General features: G+C 48.1%; 1 protein-coding gene across 1 annotated transcript in view; it reads right to left on the reverse strand.

Annotated features, from left to right (window-relative positions):
• EPHB1 (EPH receptor B1) overlaps positions 1–24,480 on the reverse strand; it is a 137,303-nt gene extending 112,823 nt beyond the window's left edge. Inside the window, exon 1 of the mRNA XM_058550348.1 lies at positions 24,336–24,480. Coding sequence (XP_058406331.1) covers positions 24,336–24,477 — 142 coding nt within the window. The 5' untranslated portion in view covers positions 24,478–24,480. The remainder of the gene's footprint in view (positions 1–24,335) is intronic.
• Between the last annotated feature and the right edge of the window lie 1,293 nt (positions 24,481–25,773).

A 25,773-nucleotide genomic window follows, 5' to 3' on the forward strand; every position in this document is an offset into this window, starting at 1 on the left:
CTTCCTGACCAGCATCTCTCCATCTGCCCTTGCTGCGTTCCCACCCTCATCACATGCACGCATCTCTTCCCCTCCTTCAACCCCAAATCTCCATGCTCTGATCGATTCTGAGAAAAAGTGGTAGACAGAGACGACAACCCCAAACTCCCCTTTCAGCTGTGCCCACTGTGGCTTTCCTTCTTTCAATCATGTGTGCCAAGGGAGAGGAGGATGCAAGGACCTAGGTTCACATCTTTCTGTTCTCAGGACCAAGCCGCATCCTCCAGCCAGCTTTAGTGTCAATGATATGTATGTATATTGGACACTTACTGGATTCCTTGTCCTAATTGTCGTAGAACTCAAGGGTTGAGGGATATGAATAGCCTGTCACAAGCCAACATATCCTGGCATCCTGCATAAAATCTCACACAATTTGGGATCTATGTGGTGTATGCATGGCGGTGGGGGTGTTTCTCTGTAGGACAGGCTGCCAGAACACTTGGATATGGATAGATGAATATTCACATTGCACAAGCTTTGGTGCATGAAGATAAGAAGTAAAGTTGGGTGGGAGGTTCATGCAGCCACCATTTTTGACCCCAGGACATGAGAAGAGCACAGGGGTTTGTTCCAGACACTCTGCTCGCTAGTTTATGTGCACTTAATCATCCCAAGAATCCTACAGGGAAGATACAATAATTAACTAAATTTTATAGGAAGGGAAATTAAAGATGAGAGTGAGGACTGGCTATAGATCATGTGGTCTATAAGAACTGAAGCCAGTTTGGACACCCATACCTGCCTGATTGCAAAGCTCGTGTTCTTAACTGTAGCTCTGTGCTGCCTGCTAGTGAAACCAGCTATCTTTTCCTACCAAGGGAGATGTTGTCTCCAACTCTAGCCTTACAATGATATCATACTCCAAAGGTTGGTGGTTCGATCCACTCATAGATAACAGGAGACTAGAACAGACTCTCTCTCCTACAAGCCAGCCAGGCTCACTGGGTCTCAAGAAGGGCAGCCTCTTCCCTCTGGACAGCTCTGTCTAAGGCTGATGTTCACATTCCGGCAAAGGTTTTAAATGCCTTGTCAAAAACTCGAGAAAGACTGGTATTTCATAGGAGGGCAAAATGTTGCTGAATTAATGGCCACAGTGCTGGGCATTTTAAGATTAAGTTGGAGAATCTCCTGCCCAAGAACAGAACAGATCACAGCCTCAGATTCCCAAGCTAAGCTCTGCATATCCTCAATGTCTGACTGATGGAAATGAACCCTGCCGGGAAGCCCCCCTTCCTAATGGTAGGTCTGCTGGAGCAGCCGCTCCAGAGAGTAATGCATTCAGAATTCATGCACGTGACTGTCGCCAGCTGAAGGAAGACATGTGTAAAGTGGTTCATGCTGGAGACAGGAATCAAATGCCAACACACAAAATGAGGGAATAACAACGAGGTCGGGGGGCACCAGGGAAGGATTCTGTGTTGAATCAGTCAACAGCAAGCAGCTAGAGCAGAAAGCAAATATTAAATCGGATTCTATTATAACATGAAAGAAAATCAGTACTGTACTATATAAAGCCTATTAGGGCTGAGTCTAAGCACAACTTCCATGCACGCTTGTGACAGGGCAGGATTCATGAAGCATTTTTACTGAAGTCTTGCAAATAGCATTAAAGAATTCCCCACCCATCTGCCCAGGGATAAACATTCATCTCTTTTTGAATCAGCACACGGTTTGTACTGGGAGGGGAGTCAGTACTGCCCTAGGTGGGCTCTTACTTGGCTGGGCCAACCTCACCTCACACTGTACTATTCATTAACGTCTGTATTGGCCAGTGCCTCTCTTGGATATGTCTGTTTGCACAGACTGATGAGACTCAGATCACAAACTCCCAGTGGTCAATGCCATTGCCGTCTCACTCTCATAGCAGACAGCCTAGCCTCAGCTAGACCACTGCTTCTCATACTCAGAGTAAACACATTCACCGAGTGCTTGTTCTATGTTAGGTGTGGGGCAAATACCTTAACAATGTTATCTTACTGCATCATCTGTGGGACATCTGAGGCTATCCCTCAGAAACAGGCCTTGGGTGGAGGAGCAGAGACAAGTTCTGTCTGGGAGAGTGACCACCCATCCCTCTCACCCTGCAGAGACCTACCTCTTACAATCATCTCCTTCCTCCCTTGAGCTTTGACTTCACCCTCTCCCCTGATTCCAGCTTCTCCATAAACTTGCATAGATTGTTGCCCATTTTAAAACCCAAACACCGTCACCTGGCATTTCTCTACATCACACATCATCTCTTTTTCAATCTCCAGCCAGTCTTTTCCAAAGTGGAGTCACACTTGCTGCATCTCCTCTCTCCCTACTCAGCCACCTGCAGCCTGGTTACTTTCCCACTCCTTGGCCATGCCTGCATTTCCTTTGGCCTCCTACTTGACGAATCCAGGGGATGCAATTCAGTCCTTACCTTCCTTGACACCCTGTGTCATTGCCAACTAGACCCTGGGAGTCACATCTTCTGTGTCCCCCGACACATGATGTGTCGGCTCCATCTCTTTTTCCTCAGCTCTTTCCCTTCCCCTACATCCCCACTACCTCATAATGACGGGCTTCGTCAATTTTCCTGCCCTATTGCAAAACCCTCCTAATTAATTCTCCAACATCGCTTTGCATCTCTCCCATCCATTTTCTTCTGCCAGAGTATGAGTTCCTGAACGTACATGGGATCATAGTGTTCCTCTGCTCAAAATTCACCCTCCTTTCCAATGACCTTCAAGCCCCCATGTAGTCTTAATGCTCTTGATCTCATCTCTGGCCACTTGGCTCTTGCTCCTCATATTGTGGCCAGTAGGAAGATTCCTGGGATTTCCTGTGCACACTAAACTCTCTTCATGCCCCTGAGCCTCTGCACAGGGTTCTCTCCTCTGTCTGGAATTCTTTTCCTCCTAGCTACTTGACAAACTCCTGCTCATCCTTCAAGATCCAGCACCCATCCCACTAGGAGGCTTTCCCGATGTCTGTAGTCATGCACTGCCCGCCCTGGGCTTCCATAAGCCCACTTCTAGATGCCTAGCCCAGATGCCATCATTGCATTGTTATGGTCTCTTCCTCTGTGTCGTCCTTACCATGCTGTGGCCTCCTGGTGGGCAGGGGCTGGTGGCTGGTTTGTCTCTGTGATTCTCATGCCTGGCACTTTGCCCAGGGGAGGCCCCTTCCACTTGAAGTTTTTGACCTCTGCTCAGTGTGCAAGGCTTAAAGTCACATGCGGGTACCCCTCTCCAGCACGAGCCAGGGTGCCCTGCAGTGGGGCAGACGGAGGATGCAGCAACAACAGTGAGGCCCCATTGCTTGTGACCCTGAGTGGTAGAGGCTTCGGTGAGATAAAGGCAGCAAGTGAGGAGCTGGTCTGGAGATGCCTGCCTTGTCCCTGACTCAATAGTGTGGTGGCAGCTGAGGAGACCCACTCTGGTTGATGCTGCTCTATGACTGTTCATTTGCTCCCCACTTAGGAAGAAAAGCAGTGGGTTTCCAGGAGGGATTTTTCATATTTATTTTGAAACAGGGCTTCATTCAAAGCAACCACTTCTTCTCATCCATGGCTGCAATCCAGAGCAAATGCATCTGTGGGGCATGAACGGGGGCCTGTGGGAACACGGTTGTTGAGTCTAGGACTGCATAAATCTGAATCCTTTCTGTCTAAGGAGCAGAAATAGACTCTAACGGCCTTCCCCTGGAGAGTGGACTTGGAGAGCTAGGGGAGCCTGAAAGTGCCCGGCTCTGTGTCCTTCTCCCTGGCCTCCTCACCAGTAGTGGGGAGGGTTATCTCAGAGCTGGCCTGGTGCTTGGGCTCACAGTGCATATTTGTGGAGGTGACCCAAGTCTGGGCCACAAACAATGACTGGGACCCCATTCATGATTCATTCTTTCACACATTTGCCCCTTTAACAAATACTCCTTGCACTGTTCTAGGCACTTGGGAGATAGGAAAAAGCAAGACAGAGAAGCTTCTGCTCCCACAGAGCTTACATTCTGGTGAGAGAAAATGGACAGGGAAGAAGAAAACACGGAGATAAATGAGATGATTTCAGATAAAAATAAGTACTATGAAATAAAACAGCCCCCAGGCTCAGACTGCCTCCCATCAATACTTAGGTCATGTCCGTTTTCCCACGAGGCCTGCTCCGGGCCAGGCAAGCCAGGGCCAGTGTCCGGGTGGCTAACACGATGATGGTCCCAGGTCTGTGCTCCATCGTCCTGATGATCAGGGCACATTCCTGTAAGCAGAATTTTTGGCCTCTCTCATGCCTGAATGAAGAGCCTGATCAGAGCAGGTTTGGCCTCTGAACAAATCTCCCTAGAAGATGGTGCTAGGGCCACTCCCTACCCATCCAGGCTGTACTCCCTGGGTTTGGGGCCCTACCCCTGCAGGGAATATTTTTCTAGAACCAGGGCCTCCAGTAGCGTCTCAGGAAGAAGGCCAATTGAGACAACCAAACAAGAATGTTCAAGAGGGAATAGAGAAGGATGCCTGTGGGAGAAGAAAATCTGCCATCTCTGTCCACAAAAGCCCTCAGGAAGTACAGTGGCAGGGCTCAGAGCCAGGTCCTCCTTGTCTAAGCTCCCTGATCTTATGTCCACATCCCCATTTTTTTCTTAATTACATACAGACAGGCTTTTTGAAGCTACTCTGATCTGTTGCCACGGTTACTACTGATGGAAGCTTCCAGTCAAAAGAGCTAGGAAAACTCAGTCTTTTTAAGGGATGGGAAAACTGCTGAGCTGTGATTCTCTGTTTTGGTAGAAGGAACATGGTGGGTCTTGGGTTATGGGGATGAGTCTCTAATGTCTTCTAGGATGTGCCTGAGAGGTTGGCTCAGCCTGCCTGGGGCAGAGTTGGCATTGGCACTTCAAAGAGTTAAACAGAAAAGCTCCTTCCGGAGCCATAGGGCTGGCCCAAGTGTTGCAATATTGAGATAGAATCTCCACTTTTTAATGTGATTTGAGCCAGATGATTTTTTTTAAAGAATGGAGAGACAGGGTGGGTGGGAGAGAGTGGGTGTGTGTATTTGTAGGCAGTAAGCTGGAAATAAGAGCACCCTGAGTATGAAAGGGGAAATCTGCTGAAGACAAGTAAGTCCTGAAAGCCAATTCCTTTATCAGGAATCTTAATAAGGCCAACCTCCTGGTCTCAGAATTTGGATGTGAATTTCAGGCTAGTCCGAAGTGCCGAGCAGGCAGTGTCCAGCTAACTGCACACTGCTGTAGCTGGGTCTATATCCTCAGACCCCTCCCCCTTGGTAGCTGGTGAGGCTGACAGCCATGGTGAGGTGATGCACCCCTGGGAGACCCCTCGAGCAGGCTGGAATTGTGCTGCTCTGCATCAAGCCAGAGATGCAGTCCTCCTCATTGTATGTATGACCCCTTGGAGAATCTGAAAAGCAATCAAGCTTTTCCCAAGAAAAATAAACTTATGCTTGAACACATACATGATTTTTCAGAGACTCTGAGGAGTCTCTGAAACCAACCAATGACCCCCTCTAAATGTTCATAGCAACCCAGTTAAAAAATATTCTCTTGTTGGCAAACCTTGAAAAGATGAACTTCTAAGCTTTAATTTTCTCATCTGAAAAGTGGTAGTTTTGAGGATTTAATGAGATAATATGCCCAAAGAGTTTAGCTGTGTGGCTGGTACACAGAAGAACTCAGTAAATGTCAGCTGCTATTGTTATTAGTATCATGTTTATTGGATGGTTGGGAACCCTGACCTGCTCATCTGATCAAGACTGATCCAATTCAGCCACTCATTTCTTGAGCAGATACCCATTAGCCAGAACTGTGCTGAGCACTGTGAAAGCCATGAAAACACGGAGGTTACAGCCCATGGGGCTGGGGAACCCAGATGCTTATTAGTGAGGCAAGACCCCATACCCATGGAGTACTGGGAATTGTGAACACATCCAGTTAAGGATAAATGTAAGTGATAGGGACACAAAGAGTTACAGATGTTTGGGAAAAGGTAAGACCAATGCAGAACAAAATATTCAGAGATGGTGTCTGGGGATCCTGTCCACAGGTTGGAGCTATATTTGGGGAGAAGCACCTTGGAGGCTATCTGCCCCGGTCTATAGTCTCTAGGCCACCTAACTCTTGCAAGCATACCCAGGAAGGCATAGAATCTTAGTCTTGGGTATGGGGCTATGTCCCCAAAATGAGTCCAGCTCTTTTTACTTCCTAGGCTCATGACTTCTGTGTGCACCTATACATATGCTTCCCGGCATCCCAAGAGATAGTCTAGCTTTGAAATGGTATCTGGCCTTGCTTGTTCTCCCTCTACCTGTGGGCAAGGAAACTCCTCCTTTACTCTTACAATGAACTATGTCCTCTACTCAATCTCCCTTTAGAAGAAAGAGGTGAGATAGGGTCTGGGAGTGAGCTAGGAAGGACATTTGATACTCAAGACTACTGAATATTCTGAGTCAAGAGAATGCAAAGAGGTAATGTTCTCATAGCTGAGAAGAGTCAAGATTTTTGTTTGGAAAAATGACTGCACACTTCAACGTGCACTGAGTGAAGAGGGGATTGAGAAGGAGACCAGAAAATGACACCATAGGTAGAGATTGTGAAAAAAAGTGTGGTTCAAGGGGCCAGGGAGACATGGGTGAGGGTGGTCCAGGATTGGTTACCAAAAAGGATAGTTCTATCAGAACATCTTTTTACCCATTGCTAACTGTGACACAGCTACTTAAAGGAATCATGTCAGAGTGACTGGAAGGCTTCCTGGAGAAGGGGAAAATGTCTTTGAGACTCATGGAGAGATATATGGGAGTCAAGGAGCAGAAGCAGGTAGGAAATGGGGGCTTTGGAGGTCTTCCATGGAGGCAAAATATGCAGGAAACCAAGTCAGGCTGATAGTTACGCCTTTGCCCTCAATACAGCAAGCAGGGCTCAAAGCAGGAGGGGTTGGAGGATAGCATTAGCCAAAAGAGGGAAAGTTTGCAACTGTCAGAAAGATAGTAGAGCTATCAAAGAAACATGAAATCAGCTTTATGTTCAGTGTGGTTTGTTCTTTGGTAACTGGTTATTTGAAAACAACGTCAAAACAGAAAACGTCTCTTTATTCATTCTAGTCGCCATGTGTAGCTATGACACTCGCAGCCTAATTTCAGCTCTCTCTCCCTCCTTTTCTCCTTCCCTCCTGAGACACCAATTCCTCTTCCATCTCTCCCTCACTAGTTGTAGAATTTCCAGGAGAGATAGGACAAGTATGACCGTTGCCCGGGAGGGAAGGGCTGTGATGTGGCTAGTTCAGGACCTTGGAGAGGGGCACGAGCCTGTGAGTTCTCCACTCTGTTCACTGACACTTCCTCCATGGCAGTGGGGAGTGCCTAAAGATTTGATGTCAGGCACCAATAACAACACAATAATAGGGGTCAGTGGTGGCAGGGGTTGTCAGGTATTATCGTTGGCCGTTTGAGGCCATATCAGGAAACCAGGAGTAGTTTATCAGGGACCTGGTAGAAAGCAGTGGCATCAAAGTGGACAGACTGCTGAGGCATCTTCTGTCAACAATGTGAGCTTAGATGGGATGGGGATTTTTAGAAAAAAACAGACCAAGGATTGTCTACAATTTGTGAGTGATGAGCACCAAACATTTGCATTGCTTTGCTCAACATGAAGGTGATGGTGTCTGAAGTTCTGAGGTGTTCCTTCCAAAGAGGGTGCTGTGCTGGGGGCCTGAGGCAGCTGGGTCTGGAAGACCTAGCGGTGCCTGTCAATTGAAAGCCCAGGCATGCTGACTCTTGTCCTCAAAATGTAGGCTGTCCTCCTGGAGCAAGGAGGAGAGGATGTTGAAACCTGGGGAAATCATGTTGCTTTACTTTTTCTAGTGGCACTGAGATCCCAATATTCCAATTTTATGCCACCTTTGGTATCAGTTTAAAATGAACCCCAGGGACATAGGCTTTCTGGGGACAGAGACCTGTGCCATCTGCATGGACGTCAGAAGGACAAGGCTTTGATCTAGTGGAACTCGTTTGTTTCATGCCACTGAGGGAGTGATTAATGTCGGTTGTTTGCCTGGAGTAGATTTCTCCAAAGAACATATGAAAAAGCAAAGAGATGGCTTTGGTTTCCATTTAAATGGAGTATGGAATTTTGAATTTTGTTTTAATAATAAGCCCTACAATGCAAAGTACTATCTTAGGCATTTTGGTCCATTACTTAATGAAATCTCATCTTCCCAATATCCTATGAGGTAGGAACTATTATCCCCATTTTACATATGAGGAAACTATAGCTCAGAGATATTAAGCAACCTGCCCAAGTCATGTGGCTGGTGAGTGGTGGAATCAAGACTTGAGTGCCTGGCTAGTTCCAAATCTCATCCTAAAAACTTTTCTACCCAGGTGGAGGCACTAAGGGTGTAAGGTGCAGGTGTGATGCAAATGCAGCCAGGGGCTGAGGGTTGGGGGTTGGTCTCTCATGGAGGCAGGAAGCTCTTATTCCTGAACTGTTCCAGTAGCTTCCCTGCAGAAATAGAGCAACTGTGGTTCCAGGACCATGCTGAGCATGTCTGCACGTGTTGCTCATTAGGGTCTTGGAAACACTGGGCCTGTACTCAGGCAATTCTCCTAATCATAACAGTTAGTAATAAGAAGAAATGATTAGTCAAAACAAGGAGGGACCCTGCTGAGAGGGATTTCGGGAGCATCAAAGAACCCAGTGTTACACATTTCACCAAACCCCAATGTTTGCAGAAAGTACTTTTTGTTTCTCCTGCTGCGATGGAGCTAATTGTCTGGGAGAAAGGGGGTGGATTTCACTTTCTGGAAAAAGAGACAGCCCCTCTCTCTGGTCTGAGCATCTAGGTTTCTACAGGGTTGCAGAAGCCCTTGGAGGACGGCTGAGGCCCCTGCACCCGGAGAGGAAGTGGATCTCAGTAGGAATGTGCTTAGGGCCAGTCTCACATCACTGCCTATGTGGGGGAGGGACAGAAGGCTGACTCTTCTATTTGTGGACCAAGGTGAGGCCAAAGAGAGGGAAGCTTTGACTTGACTTCCCCTGCAGATCCCCTGGATACTCCAAGTCAGAGAGGGAGATAGGTCATATCGTCTTAAAGACATGGGCTTTGAGACCCTTTTCCTAGTCCTGAAATGAGGCCTCAGAGGCCTTTGGGAGTAGTGAAAGATGCACTGGACTCACAAAGAGAAACTCAGGACTAACTGCCAGCTTTGCCACAGTATGACCTTAGGCAGGTCACTTATACTCTCTGAGCCTAATCATTCATTGATTCTTGACTGGTCAATCCATACGTGTTTACTGAAACCCTATTGCGTGCTACGCCCTATATGTGAGGTTATGGTATGAAAAGTTCACTGATGTCCACCCTGAGGAGCTCAAGGTCTACAGGGGAGGTGGGTACCCACACAATAGCCACACCAATCACTGACTGACCAGGCTAGTGGAGATGCACCCCTGGGCCTGGAGAAGGCCAGGCACTATGCTACAGGGACTTGGAGGGGATACTGCCCTCTTCACATTCACAGGAGAATCAAATGGCAGAATATTCATTGAAGCATTCAGCATAACTTGGTGTGCTCTACCTGCATAAAAAAACTGTCTGGTATAGTTACCCAGGAATCCCTGTCCATCCCTTCACTTTCTAGAAGAGAAAGTGTGATCAGGTGCACACTCGTATAATGAATAAAAGACACAGTTCAGAATATTTGACCTGAAGGCCCTGTGAGGCAGGAAGAATATCTTCCTGCCTACGGCTCCCAAGGCCCCCAGTAGACATCCTCTGTGGGATCTCCCACACTTGTATACAGGGCTCCTACCCCTGCTCATGGCATCTCTGAGCCAGGTAGTCTCTCAGAGAAAGGATCTCCATAGGACTTCCTGCTGAACAATCCATACACAAGGCCACACTCTGCCAGGGCAGGCTCCAAGGTGTCTGCTTTCAGCAGAGGCAACAGTCTAAGCCAGTCAGAGTCTTCTTGAAGTCAAAGGACTTTGGGACACACTTCAGTCTTTGGCACAATAGAAGGGCCTACTTGGGCAGGGCCTCCCATGGAGCCACTTATTTTGTGTCATTTCCAGTTGATGCAAACTCAGACCCTGAACTACTCGAAACCACCTATATGATTTAGCATATCCTAACACAGCCCAGAGGTGGGTAATTCCCTCTTTGCAGGTGTGACTGTGGAGACCGAATCTAGGTCAGGAGTCTAGAACAAGGAAACTGATGCTATGCATCTTGAGATCTGGTTGGCAGCCACTGGGCCAAGGCCCGTTACAAATGGTGGAAGCCTTGCAGGTGAAGCATCTCAGACCCTCAAACCACTCTCAGGAGTGCGGAGGCTGGCTGGTCCCACACAGTACACAGCCTATTGTGAACTCTCAGATACTAGGTGCTGACAAGCGAAGGGCACGGACCTTCAAAGTTATCTTTTAAAAGAAGATAACAATCTGGACCAGACTGGACAAGCCCCTGCTTCATGCAGGAAGCAGAGTTGGTGACAGCTGGGAGGCCTCAAGGCTTTTGCATAATCAGCAGTCCTATCTCCCCACCATCCCCCGAGAGAGGGCACTGCCCATGAAGGAGTCCTGCATCTCCATAGTTCTTCAGAAAGGACCAAGAGCCCCTTCTCTGAATGACAGAATTTATTCCAGTTGTCATAATTCTCCATCCTTTTTTTAGAGGCTGTATATCAGAATGGCATCAAGATAACAGCTGGAATATGGGTTAAATATTCATGGATTATTCATTCCCTTTTCCTTGGGAATACACAGAAGAATCTTCCAGGCACTATAACATGCAGTTCTGAAAGATACATGTGCTGCCTCTCTCCAGGCATACGGAAAAGGCCCAGGTTCCAAAGACAACAATTCAAGGTCAAGGGAACAAAAAGAGAAATAAAAAAAGGTAAGTATATTTCACAGAAAGTTATAGTTCATCCAAAATCAAGTCCTGATTCTGACACTTCACAGACACACTCATTCTTGGACTAGGAAGAAACCTTGGAGGTCACTGTGTGTCCCTGGTGGTGGACGCCCTCTATAGTCTCTACCAGGTTGGCCAGCCTCTGGATGATTCCTTCAGTGATGGGAAGCTCACTACTCCCACCATCAGAGAATCATCTGTTAACAATAATCATCATCTGTTTGAATACATAATGAAAAAAGTACCTATTCACAATAGCCACAAAACCCATAAAATACCTATGATTAAATCTCACAAGGTCTGAGTAATACCCATATGAAGACAACTATAAAACTTAACAAAAGGGCACAAAAGAAGACTTGAACACCATGTTCCTGGACAGAGAGATACATATCATAATGATGACAGTCTTCTCCAAAGGAATCCATAAAACAATGCAATCCCAATCCCAACTTAACAGGATTGTTTAATGAGTTGTACCAAGCTGATTTCAAAGTTTATCTTGAAGAAAAAAGTGTTTAAGAATGGGCAAGATATTTTGACAATGAACAATATGTAGAGACTTCGTTTACGAGTTATTGAAACGTACTATAAAGCTACCATCTTTAGAACAGCTTAGAACTGGTGCCAGAACAGGCAGAACAGTCAAAGGGAAAGAATAAAGAGAAGTATGTACAGGCATTTAGTGTAAAATAAAAGGGGCATCTCACCAACACGTGGACAATTGAGGTGGAGCCGATGGGACAAGTAAGATACACGAGATAAAGCAGAAAACCAATATCACATCCTATACAAAAATAAATTCCAGATGGAGGAAGGAGCTAAACAGAAACATCATCTAAAGAATTAAAAGAAAATCTAAGAGAGTGTTTCCATCCCTTCGAGTGAGAAGGACATACACAAACCCAGGCAAAAAGCCAAGATGCAAATTCCCAAAACCAGAAAGAAAAAAATGGTCTGGTTTGAGTTCAAAAATTAAAAACCCCGATATGACAAAAAACAAATGTACCCAGAAACAGAGTTAAAAATAAGTGGAGAGCTGGGGGGCAGGATGTCACACATAATTAATGGGCATCTAGAAATCAATTTTTAAAATAGAAAAAGGGCAAGGGTTATGAACAGACAACTCCCAGAAGACAAAATAAATCGGTCAATAAACATGAAAAATACACACTCACTTATAGTCAGGGAAATACTAATCAAGATGATGAGAAGGTCAGTCAAACCAGCAAACACTAAAAGTCATGAGAACATCCGCTTGGGCCAGGGTGTGGGAAAGCAAGCTGTACATGCAGGTAGGGGGTCAACTGCTTAAGCACTTTGGGAAAGCACATGGATAGGCTTTCTGAGTGTATGTGCCCAGCACTCAGCAATTCTATTTCTAGGTGCATCTCCTTCACAAATATAATTGTATGTGCCCCCAAGGTATGTCTGAGCATTGTCATGGCAGTATTGTTTGTATTAGTGAAACACTGGAATTAGCCTGCACGCCTACCCATGGGGGACTGTATAATACAGGATAGATTGCTGGTACCCCACCCTCCATTTGCATAGAGATCACGTGACAAGTCAGCCAATGAAATGCAATCTTTTACCATCTTTCGTGGGGTGTCACCATGAGTTTGGTGCCAGGCCACCTCAGATGCAACAGTCCTCCTTCCTGTGGGAAGCAGAGTAGCACCGAAGATGAAAAGCCCTGGACCCAGTCAGGCCTGGATGGAAATCTGGGCCCTGCCACTCACTAATGTGTGAGCTTGAGCAGGTCACTTAGCCCTCGGTTCTCTCATCTGTAAATTGGGAATAACAGTAGTACCGACCTTATATTCTGTGAGGTTAATCCATGTCAGGTGCTTAGCGTGGCCTAACGTGGTAAGACCTTAATCGGTGCCAGCTATTGTGTTAGGCTCATTGTTATGCACTTAACGTTTCTGATCCAAGCGATTGTAGCCAGTGTGGTGGAGCACTATGGCACACAGCACGTGAGGTGCTCTCAGAAGAGGCCTCTGCCCCTTGGTGGTTCACAGCCTTCCCCATGCAGGGGGTGCAGGTATGGGCACGGCTACCCTCATCAGAGCTGAACACAGGCCCTTTCACCAGGCATGGGCACACAGCCTGCCCTTCACTCACAGGGAGAGCGAATTCTCACCTCTCACATAAGTTCCCCTTTGCTGGCCAGCACACAGCATCCTCTTTGGGGGAAATGAGTGGCTCTCTATCTCTGCTCACTGAGCACTGGCAGGGCTTGGCAGTGACCGTGGCTTCCCCCTGCCCACCTGACACCCCCAACCCCACACCTTCTTTGTGTGTCTGGCCCGGCAGAGTCAGCCTGTACCAAGCTTCTTCTTACTACACAGCTGCCATGCAAGCCTCACCCAACTCTGCACTGTTGAGCATCCTTTATTGCCATTTCTAAGGTGAGGAGAGCTCAGAGGTGACACAGACATGTTGCTCAAAAGGCCACCTTGTGCACATCCTGCAAGTCTAAGCCCACAGCCAGGGGATGGGTGGGGGAAGCACAACATTACTACCATCTCCCGACCTTCTCTCTACAGAATGGGGAGGGAGGTCAGAGGGACCTTTGTGTCCAGGTGGCTTCTGTCCCTCTACCCCTCAGTGTCCGTGAGACAAGCCACTCTTCTTGATGTGGCTTCAGAGTCAGAGCTCTCTTGATTGAGTTGGGTGGAGATGGTCCCTGGAACAGGCTGGAGGGAATCCTTGCCCTTCCACAGGTTGACTTCAGGCTGCAGCCTGCTCTTGCTCTCCAAAGTCATCTATGACCATTTATCCATTGAGGAGTCCAGACTCTAAGCCCACAGCCAACCCCATATCATAACAGCTCTCAGGTGTCTGGCTCTGACTGGGCACCTTACAGCCAATCTTGTGGAAAGTTTCTCATGAGACCAGAAACAGTTTCAAAATAAACTACTACAAAATGCTGGTGTCCTGGTCCTATGCCACACATAATTTAGAGAGCATGGACATGCCCAAACCGACTATGACACCCATTTCTGTCCACTTCACCCAACTTCCCACACATCTCAGAAGCCCTCCTGGCAGCATCACCAGCACCTCTTTGTACACTTCCAGTGATGGGGAGATCACTAACTAGTCAGGTAGTTTTTGTTCTCTTGGACAGTGTTCAGAATCTACCCTTACACTAAGTTGAAAGTGGATTCCTTCTAAATCTCTGATGACAGTCAAAGACACCTGGGGCCCCTGGTCTTTGTCACACACAGGTGAAGCCATCAGTGAGATTTATGGGTCTCTGGCTCTGGCTTCCTTGCTGCATCCAAATGTGTTACCAAACCACAGAATCCGGAAGATCACAGTCCTGGTTTGGGAGAGGGTTGGCTGGTACCAGGTTTCCAATATGACAGCTGGAGGGTCAAGGAATGGAAGAGGGGGTGGAGCCAGGGACCCCACCCAGTGCAATGGAGTTGAGGGTGGATTCTGAACCTGGCTTCTGGACAGGGTCAGTGATCAGTAATAAGGGATGCAGTAGGTCGATATGGGTTCCAAGACTGACTGGCAGTGGTGACCTTAAAAGGTGACTGCAAAGAGGACACTGGCTGGAGGTTTAGGAGTGAGTTACTCCCAGACCCCACTATGGGATTTGGGCTTGGCCTCTGGTGTCAGAATTGGATCAGGATCTGATGCTGAGCTACGCGGATGGAGGAGGGGAGACTAGGGGAACCAGGACCCTAGTCTAATCTGGGGACCACCTGTGAGGAAGGAAGGACCAAGAGGGTCTGCACAGATGATACATGGATTTCTGATCACATTGTGATGGGGTGGAGATGGGGGATGATGGTGTCAGAATTCAGCCAACCTAGGATGGCTCTCCAGGAGCACTCGCTCTAATATGCCCATTTCCCCCATACTTTTCTTCTGTTCTTATTTTGAACTGTGCAATTTAGATATGACGCAAGACTCACCTCTTAAACCTTATGGATAACTGCCAAAACAAAGGCAACAATTTTTGAGAACTTACCACGCGTCTGACACTAAGTTAGGTATTTTATATACATCATCACAACTGGCACAATAATAAACAATATCCTCGTTTTATGGAAAGAAACAAAGGTTCAGAGAAGTTAGGTCACCTACCCAAGGCCACAGTGCAGTAGGGGGATGGAGCCAAGAGTCAACCCTGGTCTACCGGACCCCAACAGCAGGGCTCTTACCACTTGACTGTGCTGGGCACCTGCTGTGTAAGGTCACAGAGGGGCTAAAAAAAAAGTCAGATCAGCATGTCATAGAGCTTCCAGTCCAGTGGATGGAGAGAGCGCTGCACCTAAATAACTCTAACCAGTGTGGAGTATTCAGAGTGAGAAAAGCAAGTCATCCTCCTTCCTGGGTACAAGGTGAGATGCTGGCAGAGGACAGAGGATGCACAGCCACTTACTTCTGATTGGCTTCTCCAATGAGGAGGAGAATTGAAGCAGGGAAGATTTAAGAACACTGAGCTACAGCTACCATCAAGTTCCCAGCCCCACCTGGGACCAGAGCCTGCAAATCTGACGTCAGAGCCATTGCTTGTGACCACCAAGGAGCATTCATGACAAGAGAGAGTCCTAAAGCCATGGGGTGGACAGCTTTGTTCCGATTTTCAAAATAGAGAAGAGAATAGATTAAATGAATAAATTTTACCTCCATCCCCTCCTAATTCTGTAACTTCACAGTTAAATCAGTGCTTTGTGAGCCTCAAGGAAAGAGTGACAAGAACCAGCATGTGTCTCTAAGTCAGGCCAAGTGACAGCGTTTCTTTTTCTAAAAGTTTATGAGCCTGCAGAAAAAAAGAGTTAGAGAGCATACCTAGATTTCAACAATAGTAACTGAAAAAAGTACACAGACACTTGTGTACCAAAGGAAGAAATGTTAGCTAAATGATAATGCCAGTGCTTGGGTTTTAGCTGCTTTGCCAATAACATCAAAGTGGGTTAGGCAACTCCAATAATAGTAATAAAATAAAATAACTTACTTTCATTGAACGCTTCCTATATGCCAAATACTGCTCTAACTAGGGTTGCTACATTTAATACCCTTGACAACACAGTGGTGCAGACACCAGCACTCTACACTTGTATGGATGAAACAATGGAGACACAGAGAAGCCATCTCACTTGCCCCATGCCATACAGCTGGCAAGTGGCAGAGCGGGACTTGAACTCGGGAACAGAAACCAGAGCCACACTCCCAACAATTACACTAATACTTCTCATTTGAAAGATAGAAATCAGTACTCAAAATGATCTATACTTGAAAGAGCACTGTGTCTAAATCCACAGGGGAAAGTTACTGAAGTCACATTTGTAAGGACACAAAAGGAGAGACCAAAATGGGCAGCATTTCCTGAAGGGACAAACAAAAACACTCTTTGTTTAGTGGCCAATAAGTCCCGTAGGAGCCCACAGTATCAGGGGCTGCAACCACAGTGAGCAATCAGCAGGATCCAGTCACAGGGGAAAATCCATCACCTTTCCACTGACCCTGCTCAAGTGGGGGGGGGGGGGCGGGTCACGTGTTGCATTCTGGCTGCATATTTTGAGAGTTTTATTGATAAATGTGAGAGATTTGGAAAAGGCCAGCCAGGACAGCGGGGTTCAGGAAATCATGTGCTTTGGGGAATAAATAACATGATAGATGTTTAGCCTAGAGTAGGTGATTAAGGAAGGATGAGAATGTTGTCCTCAAACATTGGAACCACCGGCCTGCAGAACACTGGTCCTCGATGGTTGACCAATGGTAAGGAGGGGAGGAAGGCAGGGCCCAGCCCAAAGTCCAGAAGATCTCTCCTTCAGTGATGGATGATGGCTGCCTAGCAATGGAATGGGGCCACCCTGCAAAACATATCAGCTGTCTGTCATCACAAACGTCCAGAAAAATAAAAGAGGAACGACCATCTCTCAGGCTTGTTGGAGAGACAAGGCTGACAACGGGGAGGAGTTTGGGTGGCAGGACGTGGGAGGCTGCTCTGAATGTTAACAACCTGTGACTCACAGTGCTCTTACGACGAAATGCTGAAACAGAAACGCCAGCGCCCACGCCTGGCCAGGAGCTTAACACGTCGAGCTGTATGAGGCCCCTGAAGGGTTAGACCCACTCGGGTCAAAGAACTGTGAAAAGAAATTGTCGGCTGTAGAAGTGTGAAGGCACGTTTACACCGGCAATGCTGACCCTTCCTGAAACAGCAGTGACAGTTATAAATAGCTTTCAGCTTGTAGTCACACTGCCTCAATTCTGCATCCAGGTGTATAAACCATCCAAATCCGGGCTTGCAGTGAAACAGCCTGTCTGAATCTCACCCCAAGCAAAACACAGACTACCTCCCCATCAAAAACACAAATGACAGATTTTTATGTGCTACATAGATCATGTGTCAGGGTAAAATTTAAGCAGCTCCTCACCTCTAGATAAGGACACCGGGCCTCATTTGCTGCAGCCCTGCCCTGGTCAGCGATGGGTAGGGCTAAGCTTGAGTAAAGCAGCTGCTCTTAATATGTTGCAACCACTAGATTAACAGAGGTAAACAGTTGTGAAAAGATCTACTTTTGAAAAGTATTTAAGCTCACCTGCAAAGTGCAGGCATGTAGATGAGCAAGGAGTCCCCAATTTACAATACTGGATTCCTGTCCCAGGTGGAATAAGGGGGCCTTTCTGCCCTATTGGCCCAAAGGGCCCCTCCCTGCAGTGGCAGCCCCAGAGGCTTCCTCTTGGCCTGTTTCCTGCTGGGATGGAGGACCATCTGAGGGTGGCACCCACCTCCCATTTATATTCCCTGCCCACCTGATCCACTGTCTGAGCTTGGGTGATCCCCACCAGTCACTTTGCTTCTGCCTCAGTTTCTCCCTCAGCCCTCCCTGAGCCTACTCCAGCTAAGTCAGGCCATGCTCCTTGATCTCCAGGCTCTTCTCTCCCCCATCACAGCTCCCAGCTCCAGCTAACGCTGTACGTTGGAGGTCCCCACACTGCTCCAACCACCCAAGAGGGAGAAGGAACTGGAAACCCAGTCAGGGCAGGTGAGGTTGTTCTAATGAGTGAGATCTTCCCTTGAAACGAACAAACACAGTTGCACACACACACTCACACTCACGCTACACACACCCCTCCCCTTCCCCATGCAAGTCTTCACAGCCTTTCAATCTCTCTCTCTCTCCCTCCAGCCTAGCACACTGGATGAGGAGAGCATGCCCTGTGGTTCCAGTCTGCAGGAATTCGCTGGATGGCCTGTCTCCCTAGGGGTCATAAAGCAGAGGACAGAGAAACATGACCTAATTCTAAAGCAATGTTCTCAAACTTTAGCGGCTTCAGAATCACCTGGAGAGCTTGTTAAAACTCAGATTGCTACCTCCCCATCCCCACCCCCCACCCCCAGAGTTTCTCATGCAGTAGGTCTAGGGAGGGGCTGAGAATGTATTTCCAAGTTCCCAGGTGATGTTGAGGCTGCTTGTCTAGGGACTGCATGTAAAAACCACCGCTGTAAAGAAAAACCCACCACTGGCGATCTTCTGGGGCATGACCCAGCAGGCCCTGTGCCCGAGACCCATGCGAGAAGTCTTATGAGCTCATGTCCAAACAGACTTCTCACCATGCCCCGGAGGCATGGCCGCAGAGGACTTCCTTCTTTTCCTGTCATCCATTCTCCCCACTCTCTGGGCCCTGGTGCCCTCTTCTCCATTCCACACAGCCTGCCAGGGAAGACCAGGGTCTGGGCAATGTCACACTCCCGGGCAGCCCATCCAAGGAGCAGCATCCCTGCACCACAGGGGCCACCTTGCTGCCCTGGGACAGTTCAGATAAAAGAGGGGAAGAGCTGGCAGCCCCTTAAAGGATGAAACGTGAGCTTAAGGGAGAGAGACTGGAGTATGAAGAGAAGGGAGAGGGAAGAATTATGCATCTCTGTGGGAGGTAGAGCCAAGAGGGAGAGTAACAGCAAGTCACCATCTTGTGTCGAGGGTCCGCAACATCCTCCTGAGAGCTACCAAATTTTAGCTCCCACTATGTGTGAGGTCGTGGCATTGGAGGCAGACAGACGTGAGTTTTCATCCTGGGGCTTCACTGACATTCTGTCATTTAATTCTCACAACCTCCTAATTTGACTGCCATCATGCCCAGTTCTGAGCAGCTCCTGTCCACAGAGGCTGTCACATGCCCCAGGTCACCCCATTGGGATCCACACCCAAAGTCCCTGCCTTGGCGCTCAGCTGTGTGAATCAGGAGGGAGGTAAGGGGTGGTCTCCGGGAGACCCCAGAGGACTGGCCAGCATTGTGCCCCTCATGTGAGGGGATAGCACGAGGGCCCAGGAGACAAGACAATGACCTCTGGAGCCCCGTCTTCATTCCGTTTATATGAACAAAACTGCAGAGAGAAACCCACTGCATTTGAAGAAGAAATACAGACACAAGACAAGCACTAGCTTGTCTCTGTGATCCACCAAAGTTTCTCTCATGTGGGTGACAGAAAAAGGGTTTTTGTGGTCAGAAATGTAAAAAGGTAATTATTTTTACACCAGTCCTTCTGCATAGTTTTTCACAGACAGCAATTTTATAAGGCATAATTATCTGTTTTCACCTGCTCCATAAATTCCTCCTTTCCATTTCGTCCCCCAGTAAACCAGGACTTATTTAAAACGGAGGACATGCTTTTCCGGGCTTCGTTTCACATTGCCATGCTCTTCCTCACGCCCTCCTGGCAGCTGCCTCTCTCTGGCTCACCCTGTCACACTTCCTGTGTCATCAGACCCTCCTGTGGAAAGAAGTATGTCTGACCCTGAGGAGTCACCTAGCCCTGCTCCCTGAGAACTGAAAGCCAGTCTTGTTGGCCACTGCTCCTGCTCAGCTTCTCAGGCCCTCTCAGTCCAGGAGGAGAGGGCTTGGCAGCATCTGGAGTTCTCGGATGCTTGGTCTGCACCGCCTTTCTCCCGCACGGCACATCAGGTCACAGTGGCCGTCACCTTCTCAGTTGTGCTTATCAGGATCTCCAGGCCAAGGTGACCGTGTGGTCTGGGGCCACACGATGGATGCTGCCATGATGCTCAAGGGCGGCGTCGCCTGGACTCCTCCTGAGGACGTCACTTTTATTTTTAGATCTCCAACATCCTATCATGCTGGAAGCTTCCATATCTGCTGCAATCTTCACACTTTCCAGGGATGTAACCAAAGCAAGTTCTAACATTGACTGAGCGTTTACTATGAACCAGGCGCTGTGCCAAAGATTCCATAGTACTATTTTACTTAATCCTCATAACAACCCAGAAAGACATAAATCACTACGAGGTTGTGAGAATAAAATGACAGAAGGCAAGAAAGTGAAGAAATTAGCCCAAAGTCACAAAGAAGGTAAGAGACAAAGATTCAGACTTCTGTCCGTGAAGCGCCAAAGCCCACCTTCCAATCGCTACACGCAATTGATGATTCAATCAGCTTTCCCAGGACCCACCCAGGACTGGGGCCATTTGGGGATGCCAGGACTCCCCAGGGAGCCTCAGGGCCTCTGGGCAGTGGCCCAGGGAGGCAGCAGGAGGAGGAAGGTGGCATCTTCCTCAGCTGAAGCTTAGTAAGCCCAAAGCTCAACAACCTTCACAACCCCTCTGGGCTGGTGGGGCTGCGCCTTACCCTTCACCTCTCTCCCTTTCCCCTGCTGCCACTGGCCCTTTGGTATCTCCATAATAAGGGTAGTCTCCACCGTCCATTAGTCTGGATTCATTCAGAGGGTTTTATTAGCAGGGAGGGGTGGGGGTCACCTGTAACCTGCTTCTAGTTATCCCCCAAGCTCCCACCTCATCCCATCCATGGCTTAGGTTGTCCCTCTGTCTTTGAGGGCAGCCCCGACATGCTGCAGCATACATCCTAAACCCTTATATCAGCCCTCAGTCTTCTCTTCTCCCCTTCCAGAGCCTGCAGGGGGAAGGCCTCTTCTTGAATACGAGCAGGGATTGGACTACGGCTGGGCAAGGGGGCTGTCAGCCAGGTGTGTATGCAGCAGATCCAGAACTCCAGGTCTGGCAGAGGTGCGAGGAGGATGAAAAAGAGGAAGAAGGGAGCTGGGTGTCCACAGACTAGCAATAGCAGCATCATCACACTCAGACACAGAGCTCACTATCCACCCTCCTCCGCCTTCACTTGGAGCCCCACAAGCCCCTCTGACGCTGCCTCGGGGTGGACCCAAACCCCTGCGGGGTCCATGAACCTTGTCAAGAACAAGGCTGGACACACAGGGCTGCCAAGGCCTCTCAGACATCAAAGGGATCCCAGGCTCTCCCAGGAGATTAAAAAGAAAATAAAGAAATGCCTACCCAGGGCTATAAAAGTTGTCATGCATTCTAAATTTTAGGTTACTTTAGAATAAATTAACACTTTTAACATTATAAAAATACAATAAATATATATGTTTTATTCCCAAGAGATTAACAGGATTCATTAAAAATATTAAGTTTTAGTGGATTATAGGTATTTCAGCCTCGTGAAAAAGCACATTTTAAATCGTAAGATTCTTTATAAAATTTTCAATATTGTCAGTGAAAGAGTGTGACTGTTGATTTAATCTCATTTGAAGACAACGGCAACAGGCCAAACCTGAGGCCCTTCCAGACGTCGAGGCCTAGGCTCTTAGACATTCCCAACATTGTCCCCTTGCCCTCATGCCCACAGGACCTGGACACAGTAGATGCCCACTGTCCTGTACAGTTTAGAAAGACAGCTCCCCTTTGCCTGGGTCCTCCCTGTGCCCCACCAGGCTGTAATTGTTTCCTGATTGGATGGATGGAGGACTGCATTTGCAAAGTGACATGCTCCTGTGCCCTCCCAGCCCCACCCACCCTCTCTCAAGCTGGGCTGGGCCTGTGCCCACCTGCCTTGCTCCACCGGCAGAACCAGCCAGGACCCCCACGGCCATGGTATGGGGCTTTGCCTGGCCTCAACAGCTCCAGATATGCTCCTTGTATCTGAAAATTATTTACTGTGGGGATGTGTGATGCCTTTTTAAGAGAACAGATGGCACCTCCAATTAGAATGCTTTAAAAGGAAACCCTAATGAGATTATAAAAGCCAACAAATTGACTTTTTCATACAGTACTTCCCTGGCACACAATAAATCAAATATATAATGAGCTTCAATAAAATAATAGGTTTATTTACACTTGTTCTGCCTAGCACTGTGCTGCTGCCCAGCCTGGCCTCTGGGGCCCCTCACCACGTGCTTGGCGAGGCGGGGGCTGGACAAGGCATCTAGGAGTCGCTCTCAGGCCTGACCACCACAGACGAGTGTGGTTTTCATTTACTGATTTCTGGTCTGACTCTAGCATTCTACGTCTTGGGGCATAAGAGCACAGGGCTACACACGGGGTAGTAATACACACAGGCACGTCTAGGTTTACTCTGGGTGAGGTGGGGAGATTATGGTGGGACTACAGGGGTGAGGAAGGTGTGTCTAACCCCAGAGCCAGCTGGCCCAGAGACAGGAGAGGAAAGCCTGTGTGGTCTCGTTTTGGTGAGGTGGACTCAGGATCTGTGCAGGCAGAGCAGAGAGAGGGTCTACCATGTGCAGACTGGAGGTTTTGGGAGGTTCCTATTTATTTCAAGAATCAGTCCTGTTGGTTCATATACATCAAGTCAAATGGTTGGAAGACAAGCCTTGAGAGATAGATGGGAGAGGTGCCACATAGCAAGGAGGACAGCCCCACATCGGCATTCTGAGCATGTGGTCGTTAGTTTACCTTCTCTGTAAGTGACCTTATCCTGGGGCTGGATGGATTTACAGGGAGTGTCTGCTGAAGTGGGAAGTGGGAGGCCCCGACTTCTATTTGCATGGTTGATCTGCAGAGGGAGCCTGGCCAGTGGGAGAGGGTTCATGAGCAGAAGTGGAGGGGAATGTTTTCAGGAGGGAAGCTGTGAGATTCTGGCATGTGCTTTGGCAATCATGGAGACTGGTCCTTGGACTGGACATCCAGGCAGCGGTGATTCAGCCTTAAGCAGCTTCTAAAGAAGTACATTAAATAGTGCTTCTCAGGCTCACAGAGACCCACAGGGGAACCTCAGGAATCAGTAAAGGAGATACCACAACAGAAAGACAGGGATGGTAGTCTGCAGAAATGGAATCATTTATGTTCATATCAACCCACTAGAGAGGGAGGTCTGGGGAAAACCAGTTTACAAGAGGGCGAGCTTTTCATCGGTTCAGATCTATAAGCATTGATCGACCTCAGGACCTTGATCTAGAAGACACTTTCCTTCCTCTTCTTTACTCAGCAAAGGTTACAGACACCACAAGGCCAGAATTAAGAAATTCTTCTACTCAGAGCTCAGTCATTTTTTCTGTCCATCAAACTGCAAGTATGTATGAAACGTTCCCTCTGTGCTATCCTAGGGGTGGGAGGAAGGGATTTGGTCCAAGGAGGTGAAGGGAAGGTCCCTGCTCACAGGGAGTCAGGAAACAGCATCCAACGCAGAAGAAAGCTCTAGTATAATTAGAGGCTAACCTGGAGCATTGATTTCCAAATACAAAGGGAATATTGAAAAGAGCAATCATCCTTGTTTCAGGGCTGCAACCCTGAAACTCCCCTTAGGGGAGTAGGAGCAAGTTCTCTAAAGTGCTGTGCAGGGAGGGCAGTGCTTCCTGCCTCCCCATAATTATGCAGGAAAAGCCTGGGAGGAAATTCTTCCCTTCCCCCATCCTACTCTGGGAATGGAGAGCCCCTCCAACATACTTTTGGTAGGATGACTGCCCTTCCCTCTACAGCAGAGAATGGGAGAGTGATGGAGCCCCTAGACTTCTGCCTCAGAGACGCACGCTGCAGCCAGGCCCCTGGTCTTGTCATTTGGCGGGGGCATAGATGCTGCACAATAATGGGCACTGGAAGGGACACCGGGAGATGAATACACAGTCCTGGCACACAAGGACCTTCATGTGGTAACTGAGAGGGTAAGTACAGAATAACTGGGCAATCAGTAAAATTATGAACATCTGAGGACAGCTTGCTCACAGAGACACAGGAAGCTCAATGAAGAAAGAGAATACTCTCAGCTGTCAGGCTCAAGAGGGCTTCTTGGAGGAGGTGACTGGAAGTTACTAGGAATTGCTGCAATATCCTAGTGAATCTTGATTTTGCGATCAGTGAGCTTTCCAAGTTGGCATTTTTACCACCAGGTGGGAAGAAACTGTCTTGTGTCAGTAGGAGGAAGACTCTCCCATCTGGGAGAAGGGAGTAAGAAAGAACAGTCTTGACCCTGTACTACTAAGCAGAAAGAGAGACCCCGCACGCCCAGCACTGGAGCTGTCCGTTTCAGCACCACAGCCAGCATTTTGGCTTTGTACTGCAATCAGAGAATGAGGTCTCTCCTGCTCCAGCCCCAGCCCCACCATTTGCACTGTCAAGGAACCAAACTCTCCAGCCCAGAGCCCTTACTAGACACTTACTAGTGCATGCCACTTCCGGTGGGTCAAAATCCGCTCGGTAATAGCCGGTCCGGCAGGTGCAGATGGGAGACGCCTCTGAAGGGGATCGGCTGTTGGAGGGGCAGTGGGAGCAGCCCTCAGCTTCCTGGCTGGCCTTGAACATCCCTGCAGGGCAGGCTGGAACACAAAGAGACCATCTGAGAATTAATGGAAGAGCAGTAGTCAAAGGCCCTTCCCTGGAACTGGAAAATCAAAGATTCTGCGCCCCCTAAAAAGGACATTGTGATACTCCCTTGCACAAAGTGAGCATTTCAGATTGAGGAGACCCCTATTTAACACTTCCAATTCTTCAAACATCCTTAGTGAAATATACTTTTCTTGTACCAATGGCCTTTCTCACTTGAGCAATATGAATAACGATTCCTTCCCTTCAGGTGTGTCAAGAGATTTAATTGAGAAAATGAATCTAATGTGTAACTCGGTGTCTGGGACATAAGTGCTCTATAAATGGTTATTCTCTCCCTCTTCCACCTGGTTAACAGCCAGGGCCTTACCCTGAGCTACTCACTGAAAGAATTTCACCTAATGTCCTCGGATGGCAAGGGGTCCTGGTTGACAATGGACTGGACCCATGGTTCTTAAATGCCATGTGCAACACACATGAGGGACGCTGTGAGCTGTGTTAACAAGCACTTGTTATGAATGATGGTAAAGGACTGAAATTCATGAGTGATTCCCTAAAAAGAAATTAAAGTTATTTCAAGGTTACTGGCTTAATAACATCATTCTCCCTTAATTGCATTTTGAAATGCTTTGGGGGGTGGAGCAAAAAGAGAATGGCTTTGCAGGCAGTGCACCGGGGAATGTGTCATGCACTTGGTGTCATCTATCATGCACATGGCAGTGGGGAAGGTTGGGAATGCCTGGTACAGCCTGATGCCCACTAGAGGTGCCCTCAGATATGGGGCACTTTTTCTTAGTTCCCTGTGTGGTCAGCCTGTGAAGAGCCAGGCCCAGAAAAGTGGCTCCAGGCCACCCTTCAGGCTTTCACCATGCCTTATCTACAGAGAGCTTCTACTCCAAACATCTGGTCCCTTCCCTGCTGATTCTCAAAATATCACTTCTGCCTGCCCTACTTCCCTGAGGCTTTTCCTCACCATCTTAGCTCCTGACTCTTCTTGTCCCCATGAAACCTTCTCTGGCTCATCCTCCTTTGAGACCAGGTAAAACTTTCTGCACGGTCAACTCACTTGGCTTTCTTACATACCTCACTAATTCATTCACAAACATTTACTGTGATCCTTCTGATAACCTGATCCAGGGAGTTTAATTAATTATAACACAACATGGGGGCTGGCCCAGTGGTGTAGCGGTTGTGTGTGTGCTCTGCTGTGGTGGCCAGGGGTTCACCGGTTCGGATCCCCAGGCGCGCACCGACGCACTGCTTGTCAAGCGATGC

Source organism: Diceros bicornis, chromosome 2, assembly GCF_020826845.1.
Source record: "Diceros bicornis minor isolate mBicDic1 chromosome 2, mDicBic1.mat.cur, whole genome shotgun sequence".
Classification (NCBI taxonomy): domain Eukaryota; kingdom Metazoa; phylum Chordata; class Mammalia; order Perissodactyla; family Rhinocerotidae; genus Diceros; species Diceros bicornis.